This window comes from Mytilus californianus, unplaced genomic scaffold (genome assembly GCF_021869535.1).
Source record: "Mytilus californianus isolate M0D057914Y unplaced genomic scaffold, xbMytCali1.0.p SCAF_11, whole genome shotgun sequence".
Classification (NCBI taxonomy): domain Eukaryota; kingdom Metazoa; phylum Mollusca; class Bivalvia; order Mytilida; family Mytilidae; genus Mytilus; species Mytilus californianus.
Window position 1 is genome coordinate 50,118,948 of NW_026262593.1, and position 9,570 is coordinate 50,128,517.

General features: G+C 32.0%; 1 protein-coding gene across 1 annotated transcript; it reads right to left on the bottom strand.

Annotated features, from left to right (window-relative positions):
* Positions 1 to 1,819: 1,819 nt before the first annotated feature.
* Positions 1,820 to 9,233, bottom strand: LOC127720261 (G-protein coupled receptor 157-like). The gene is made up of 3 exons (XM_052226755.1): positions 8,605 to 9,233; positions 3,487 to 3,710; positions 1,820 to 2,678 (listed from the first exon to the last, which is right to left on the bottom strand). Exons 1-3 carry the CDS (start codon positions 9,089 to 9,091, stop codon positions 2,352 to 2,354), a joined length of 1,038 nt encoding a protein of 345 aa, XP_052082715.1. The 5' UTR covers positions 9,092 to 9,233; the 3' UTR covers positions 1,820 to 2,351.
* Between the last annotated feature and the right edge of the window lie 337 nt (positions 9,234 to 9,570).

Sequence of the window (9,570 nt, forward strand, 5' to 3'; positions counted from 1 at the left end):
AAATAGCAGCTTCGAGTTAGTGTACTTCTACAACAGTATCTGTTTTTCTGACAAGTGCACGTACTTCCATTGAAAACTTAATTATTTTATTTTGCAACAAAGTCCATTAAAACACAGATGCGAGATCCATTACAGCGATTTCCAGGAATGCTATACTCACATTTTTCAAATAACATCTAAAATGAGAACTTTTATTTTGTGCGTAAACTACTAGTATCCTGTCGTATATGTCTCAATAAAATAAATCTTGAAAACGTTCACGAATCTACAGTATAAAACATATGGTGAATTCTTTGGAAAAAACTTAATTCAGTTATGATGTTTCTACCTTAAACACTACTCGGCCATATGCTATGAATGTCATGTAAACTAATGGAATATGTGTTTCTGATAACTCATGTCTTACATTTTTAAATTCCTCTTGTGCAATTTAAACTTTTCTGTCTTTAGTCATACAAGATATACAATTTATTGTTCCAGGCAAAATGAGAGAATGCAGATATACCAAGGGTGCAATCATAAAAAGCAGATCAATAAAAACACACAATGCCGAAAAAAACGACAAAGAAAAAAAACAACAATCATAAAATCGAGCAGGACGACCACCCGTTCAAGTAGGAACACTCGTCGAGTTACTCATTGTTAAAAAGTATAAATGTTATAATACTGTGCACATCGCTCATAATGATTTGTTCGTTTTGGTAAGAATCTCTTTTCCGGAACGTGAAAATCACGCACAAATTGTAGAAAGGGAAAAGAGAGGCAAACGATACAAAAAGGACATTCAAACTCATAAGTCGAAAACAAACAGACAACGCTATGGCCAAAAAAGAAAAAGACCAAAAAGACAAACAACAGTATACAAAACACAACATAGAAAACTTACGACTAAGCAACACGAACCCAACTAAAAACCGGGAATTATCTCAGTTGCTCTGGAAAGGTAAGAAGATCCTGCTCCACATTTGGCACCCGTCGTGTTGCTCGTGTAAGTACAAACCCAATTATAAGTCTCATTCGGAGAAAAGGAGGACGGGATAGTGGTTACGACGACTGGAATATATCCGTCGTCATCTGTGAAACAGATATTCTATAACAGTCAACCAACTCGAAATGGCGTCCGTAAAATTTTGAAAGGATGATTTCAACGTCAGCACTTTGTACCCTTGGTTTAATAGTTTCCTTGCAAGCAGCAACCCACTATTAAGGAAATCATGACAGGAAACGCATGCCCTGGAATATCCTCTGGTAGATTTTTACCGCTGCTTGAATGTTGCTACATAGAAATGAAAAGTTTACAGTTAGGAAAGATGAAACAATCTGTTTTTTCGTAAAGCTTGTTCTCTACTGACCCTCATTGTCCATTTCTAGATGTAAGTCAAGATTTGAGGCAGCCTTAACTGTATCTGTGGTATCTTTTGTTTCAGTTCGTTTTGATAGATGCGTTCAACGCTGTCACCAAACTTTGAATAATTCATTGAGAGGACATCACCTATATAACGGAAAGAGAAGTTAAAGGGTAATTCTAGCTTCTTCGTAAGAAACTACTGTTTGAAGTCAGGAAACTTTTAAATTCTGATAAACCAATTGCTATTCTTTCACTGAGGTCAGATACATTGATGATGAACTTATTGCGATATATACGATTTTATCGAACTTGAGGAGTGTTTTTATCCACAACGAACATAGGCTTAATAACACTAATAACAATCGTCAGTTTTATTCCGTTTTAGATATATCTGTAATGGTACCATACATTAAAAAAATGAAACTTAAATAAACTACAAATGATTTCAATTTAGGGAAAAGAAAATACGCTATATGTTCGTGGACATCCTGTTGATAGCTGCGATGTTCGGGATTTGCCTTATATGTTATATTTCATATCATATCGTCTAAAAATGAAATGAGGACAGGCTGTATATTTTAAACTTTAGTAACCCAACCATAGCTTGATCGTGTAATAAATAGTTTAACAACAGTTTAATAATGTGGTATTGGTTTAAAAAACAACTGCTATTCTGTTCGAAGGAATATGGCGTAATTGATTGTGCTGGTATGTTGTTATATCCAATTTTTTGGGGTTATACTGTTATGTTTTTTCTATTTTTTAAACAAAAAAAAACAAAAGACACTTGACACTCATTAATATTTGAAAATTTGTCCTTTTTATGCATTTCTTGATTCTACATTTCCGAGTGTTCAATGACGATAAATGTGTTCATTTATGATTAAAACCAGATAGAACAGAATTTGAAAGTTTATTAAAAGTTATTTCTTTGTCGATCTTTTTTGTTCTTTACAATATTACAATATTTTGTGTATATAATTTTGAAAACATAACTAGCTTCTTATAATAGATTGTTGTTACTTCTTCTGTCATTTATATTTCGAAAACATCTCCTGAAGACACAAAATATTAAGAAAGAACAAAACGCTTGGGCACTATCGCCGAAACTTTGAACGTGCATCAAATAGACATCGGCATGTTCATAAAATGGCGGGCTAATACAAGCATGTCGTCTGAGAGTGGCCATTACAAACCGAATCGTTCCTGAAATCCTTAGCACTATTTCCACTACCCACAAGAAAATGTAGCTCAGGTTATGTTCTGGCGGTTGTTGATAGCATTTTGTCCTAGATATCAAAGGTGTTGTACTCCCGAATTGTGCATGTATCTGCAAAGGATGTTTCAATAATATGTTACTTATTTCTTTTTTTATTATTAATCCAGTGCACATTTTATCAAAGGTAAACATTTTAAAAGCCATACAGACCAGAATTGTCATACAATACAGAAACGTTATTTTTTTACTATAATGTACAGAGATTTGCCAATGTTCGACGACTGTATTTCGATACGAGTTTTTGTTGTTTTGATTTTCTTGATTGATATATTTGTTTGTTTTTATATTGATTAGGGTTATAACACAATGTTGACTGCTGTACCCTTATCTTTGACATTTTTATCTATTATGTCTGTTTGTTTTTTTCACACATTGTTCTCAATATAATGGAATTTTATGCGAACATTAGAACACATCTAAAGGGTTTTGAATTTGACAATCAACATGTCGAAAGTTTATGTCCCAAAACTCATCAGAGCTATTTCTCGTTTATTATTGATTGACGAAAGATGAAACTAAATATAATAGTTATAACAAACACTGTAAATATTTAAAAGGTTGCATACATTTTTTTTTATAGTCACAAAGGGGTAAACATTTTTCCCCAATATGCCACCTTGTTAAAAAAAAAGCCTAAAACACGATCTTCAACATAATAAAAAAATACTCAATGTTTTGTTGTGCTATTCAAATGTAACGGCGCCACTCCCTCAAAAGAGCACAAAATGCCTCTCACCTTTCCCGATGGCACTGCTGTTTAAGATTTTTATTATATTTGAAAAAATATTTTACGCATACTTCTCAATATAATAGAATACATGGACAGGTTTACAATAGATCAAAGACAAGTGAATTATACCTGTTTTTGTCTTCTTCTTGCTGACAGTTGGAACAATTTCAAAAGCATGTAAAACCCAAAGCAAGATAGGTACATCAACATTTCCCATCCTTTCCCAGTTACAGCCATCCATATAGTTTGCTCTTTAACTGACATGTTAGCAGAAATCCAGCACCAAGGTCCTGACTCAACCGAATTATCCGATCCGAGTGCATCTTTCGATAGTGCAGTGACAATAATAATAGCTGAAAAAAAAACAATGTTCAGACTAGATCAGTTCTAATTGCTCTTTAAAATACTATCAAGGTTATTATTGTCTGAAATTGTTTTGAAGGATCTGTTCTAGGGAAGAATGCTAGTAGTCATATTAAGGCGACAGTAGTTTACCATTGTTCAAATCGGATAAATCGTTTAGAAGGAGACAAATCAAGGTAACGTTATGAAAAAAACTGACGAAATGGCCTAACTCCAAAAGAAGCGAGACTGGGTGCGACAACAGGGTAAGCATCTCCTGCTATTGATGCACCATCCGCCATTCGAATTCACATTCAGTCAAAATATCATAATTGGGAATAGGAAAAGTCTGTTCTAGCGTAGATTTGTTCAGAATCGGTTGTAGGTTAAAACAGTTCTAAATGACGTATATTAGAGCATTTTCTGATCATTTTTTTAAAGAATGTTCGAGTTTCCTTGATTATTCCTGGAAGACCTATTTTTGATAAAATAGTCCAAAAGAAGTCAATGTTTCCTAGACTTAACTTTCAAATTTGAAATGACTTTTCTCTATCAAAAGTATCAAATTTGTAGATAATAATGCTCAAGCAGAAGAGGAAAATAGATCATCTAATATTTCAGAAAGAAGTATCGGGAATATTATACTTTCTTTTTCGGAGACAATCAAAAAGTTCAAGGAGATTTTTTTGCGGTGTTTTTATGTGAACCTTTTGGATTACATAATGCCAATATCATTTTCTTGGTAAAACCTGAATTTATGTGATTTGTAAACTTTGACATTATACAATCATACTTAATGATACATACTTGGTTTAATATTATTACGCAAAGTACGTTACATGCTAATAATGATATTTTATAAGCTTTTACACAAAACTAATACCAAAAATATAACACTTGAAAAACATAATTACTTAATAAATAAACTGTAAAAACATTTTAATATTTTGTTCGAAATAACAAAATGAACTGAATGGATCAAAGTTAAATACAATATAATATAATCATATAAATATATAACACTGAAATATGTGTTCTAGGATGAAAATGTTAGAATCAGTCGTACAGTAAAATTGTCATCACTGTTCTGAAATAGAACAGCTTCTGTCAGAACTTGTTCTAAAGAAGTCAGGAGAACTGTTCTTCATATGTTTTAGAACAGTCTGAAATGGCCTATATTTGTACTCGACTGTACTGATTTTTACTCGACCAGTCTGAATTGGTCTGAATTTTACTCGACATTACTCGACCCCAGTCTTAACCATACTCGACTGTACTGATTTGTACTTGACCCTTAGCTTTGCCATTGAAAATAGTCTGAACTATTACTCGACCAGTCTGAAAGAGTCTTAACCCATTCTCGACCTGTACTCAACCAATTTGTTCAGTCTAAACCATACTCGACCAAAGGTCTGAACAATACTCGACCAGTCTGAACCATACTTGACCAAAAAACCTATACTTTTTTTTAATTTTAGCTGTTAAAATAAATTTCTTTTTTTCTGACATGACAAAAGCCACAATAAAATAAAGATATACAAATGTATATAAAAACATATTTTTACATCCTTACATGATTCTCATATTTATCAAATAGAGATAGTTAAATTAAATTATCTTATATAATAATTTAATTATATTAATTTTAAAGTTTTAGAGTTTTGTTAAAAAAAAGATTTTCTTTTAACTAAAAACCACACCTTCTCTGAGGGATATGAAACCTTATTAAGGTGCTTCTTGTTTAAAATGTGTTTTTTTTTTTTAACTTAATTTTCCTAAATTCCTAAAGAAATACTATATAGGTTTCATGGTTACATACAATAGTTATATAATTATCTTTTTAATGAAGAAACAACAGCCAAAAAATTACTGAAATTGTTTAACCTTATATTAGAAATATATCTATTCTTATTATAATTTGGGATATATTATATATAATATATATCAAAAAGGGATAAAAAAATTAAAGAAATAGATAAAATTGTTCTTCTGATTAGTGGTAAAGTATAAAGTAATACCTCCTGCTTGGGGCAAACTCATTAAAAAGATCACACCCGGTCAGAGAGTATTAATTTCTAATTAACATTCATTAAAAATTGCAACATCCTGTAAAACTTAAATCACAAGGCCTTTTGAATTCACTAGATAAGTAATACACGAGTTTAAGAAAAAAAGGGCTTTCTTTTTACTTGTAAAACACACATGAACTGAGGTAAATAAACCTTATTAAAGTGCTTCTTGTATGCCATGTTTTTAATTTTGACAAAAGTTATTTAAATTTAATTGAAATAAATTTTTTCTGCAACTTTGGAACACATTTCCTTTTTTTAAATGGTTATCAATGATTGCTATGGAAGTTCTGTTATCATGATTATATTTAATTCTTGGTTTTACAAAACAAAATGTGATTTTTAAAATTTATTAGGTTGCTTTATATACTACTTTAAATATATTTTAATAAAAAAAAATGTTCACTGCATTATTAACTAAACTCAACTGACACCATAAATCTATACAAGGCTTGATCATATATTTATTGTTGTCCAGTAACCATAAAATATATCTGAAACATTCAAAAAAATTTCAATAACATTGAAAATATTAGTCACAATTCAGTTTTGAGATTATTTGATCAGCTTGTTTTATTTTTATTTTAAAGGTGATATATATATGTAAGTGTTGATAAATATGGTGTTGAATTTATATTATGTTTATTGTGAACTTTTGGTTTCAATGCCATATTGAATACATTTTAAATTTCAAATTGTTGTTCAAATTTCTAGCCAGGGGAAATAACTGTTAAAAACAGTTCCTAAATTGATGAAATACAATAGATATATACAAAAATTAGGTCTAGGTTGGTTAAGACTTAGTCGAGTATGGTTCAGACTAGGTCGAGTATGGTTCAGACTAGGTCGAGTATGGTTCAGACTAGGTCGAGTATGGTTCAGACTAGGTCGAGCATGGTTCAGACGAAAATAAAATGGTTAAGTACTGGTCGAGTACAAGTTCAGACTGTTAAGTATGGTTCAGACTACAGTCGAGTATTATCAAGTAAATTTCAGACCAATTCAGACTGGTCGAGTAAAAATCAGTACAGTCGAGTACAAATATAGGCCATTTCAGACTTTTACTGGTTTGTAGTGAGTTCAATTGATAGTTTCTTTCAAGTTTTAGTAGAGGTTAGAACTAATCCAAACTGTAGCAATATTATGCCAAGGTGAAATAATAACAAACAATTACCAAACCTAAGTATTTTATGGTTTGTGGTTTGTATTAATAAGTTGCCTGTTATCTGAATTTTATATTTCCTGTCAATTTGTAGGAACACTGATGTTACTTTGCTTCATATTTTCAATACAGTTTAATTGTGCCTTATGAAAACATGTTTAACACTAAAATAGTCATGATAGTGTATGCATAATTTAAAAACTAAGTAGAATTTCCGTAATGTATCCTAATATACATTAAAATAGATTGATGAATCAACAATTAATTATAAATATTGCGTAATAGGGAAAACACATATCAAAGGAATAACTATATAGAAATAGGAAGATGTGGTATGAGTGCCAATGAGACAACTCTCCATCCAAGTAACAATTTATAAAAGTAAACCATTATAGTCAAGGTACGGCCTTCAACACGGAGCATTGGCTCTCACCGAACGTCCATGTATCAAACGCTTAATTCAACAATTGACTGACAAAAAATATCTGATTTGAATAATTTAAATATATTTGGGAGAAAGTCACTATATTTTTAAATAGCTCATATCTTGCAAAAAACACAACTACTTTTATTTTAATACTTTCTTAGTCTTTCGAGGCCTTTAAAGCTTAGTATGGGTTTTGCTCATTGTTGAAGGCCGTACAGTGACCTATAGTTGCTAACCTTCAACATCATTTGGTCTCTGATTGCAACTTGTCTCATTGGCAATCATGCCATAACTTCTTAAATTTATATTGTATAATGAATCGTTACAGATAGGAGTGGGTTAATTGGATCGGACTTAACATTTCTGAATCAAAAATTGTTATTGTAATTCATAAGAAAAAGAAACGAGGAGTGCATTACTTCGAGATAATATATATTAGACGTATATTATAAAATTAAAATTTGATGTGGCGGCATGATCACGGTGCAGACGGTTTTGCCACGATGTCACAGAAACACGGGTTCGAATCCCGCTAAGGGGAGAATAAAACTTTGCTAACGCAAATTTACAGATCTAACATTTTTGGGCTAAATTTGAGACGAATATATATATATTGTGGTGTTAGACCTGTATAACCACGTGTTATTCGATGGAGAATATCTGTCATAAAATTGTCACATGTTTAGACATGTATAATAGAATTAAAACTTGATGTGGCGGCATGGTAATTAACATTATCATCCTTTACGACAGACAAAATAACTGATCTGAAAGTTACATCATCTGCTTGCCACTATACATCATGTACTGTGTTACAAACCTAAAGCCGACGAGGAAAGGTATTACATCGACCACCGAAAGCTATATTTTAACAGGGCGCTGGACACGGTGCAGGTGCAGGCGGTGTTGCCTCGATGTCGCAGAAGCAAGGATTCGAATCCGGCTGAGGGTAGAACAAAAATTTGCTAACGCAAATTTACAGATCTAACATTGTTGGGCTAAATTTGAAACGAATTTAAAAATAAATATATATATCACCGTTTTGACGGTCGCGTTTCTAGTAGAATGATTTTTGTAAGTATGAAATTATTGTTTATCAAAAACTTAATATAAGGAATCGCGTAAGAAATTACAAAAAGTGCTCAAATGATGATCAAATAAAACATGTCAATGTGTGAATAGACAAATAATTCATGCATGTCTATGCATCAATGAATTAAATCCATTTTTAAAATAATGCGTCTTACCCGGAATTATCCAGCTTAATATGTGATAGACATATATTTTTACATTCCATGTGCTCTGTCTTGATGAGATGTTATTTGAAGCGAAAACACTGTTGTTATTCGTATAACACGTATAGGTCCACCAGAAATTGAATGCTATAATTGAGGTCCACCAAAATGAACACAGACTAGCCATTGTTGTGACAAAACTTTGTGCAATACAACCCGGGTCCTTTACCTCATAGTTCAAAGAGTTGTCACGTAAAAACCGAACTGATCCATATAAGTAACCAATAGCTATGAACAAGTCTGCTATGGTCAAGTACACGAGAAGTTTTCGCGGCTCACTGAGGGATCGCCCTCGGTAAACTTTTCGTCCGCTTGTAAAACATATTGCAAAAGCACCACCGATAGACAAACAGGACGTTACCATTGTGACGACAATATCTCCTTTTGTTATCTTTCCTGCTAATTCGGTAGTACTATTACTGCAGTTAAGGGAATCCATAATTAAACAAAACAAACAAATAGAAGATGAATGAATAATAATTAAAAGGGTTGATCTGGAAATATTAGGAAAACAATATTTTCACAACAACTTTCGTTTTCATCGGTAGTTTCCCTGATACTATCAACAAGTACATGCATGTACTATATATACCGGTGCACTTAAGACACACGAATACATCACATGTGTAAGAAAAACAGTGTTATAGTAATAATTAATGGGTGTTTTCATGATGACCCTGTTATATGTCCAAGTTCTGTTAAAATGGACGAGGATGCATGTAATGGCACGAGGCAACGCAGAGGGACATTACAGCCTCCAAGGCAATTATTACTGACTGAGGACAAATAAAAGGCTAAATTTTGAAAACACCCATTTCTTAACACTTTTATTAATCAAACCGTCAATGTGTAATATTTAACCAAGCCAATTCATTTTTTTTGTGTGGAGAAATTGTATACATATAATTATACCAAATG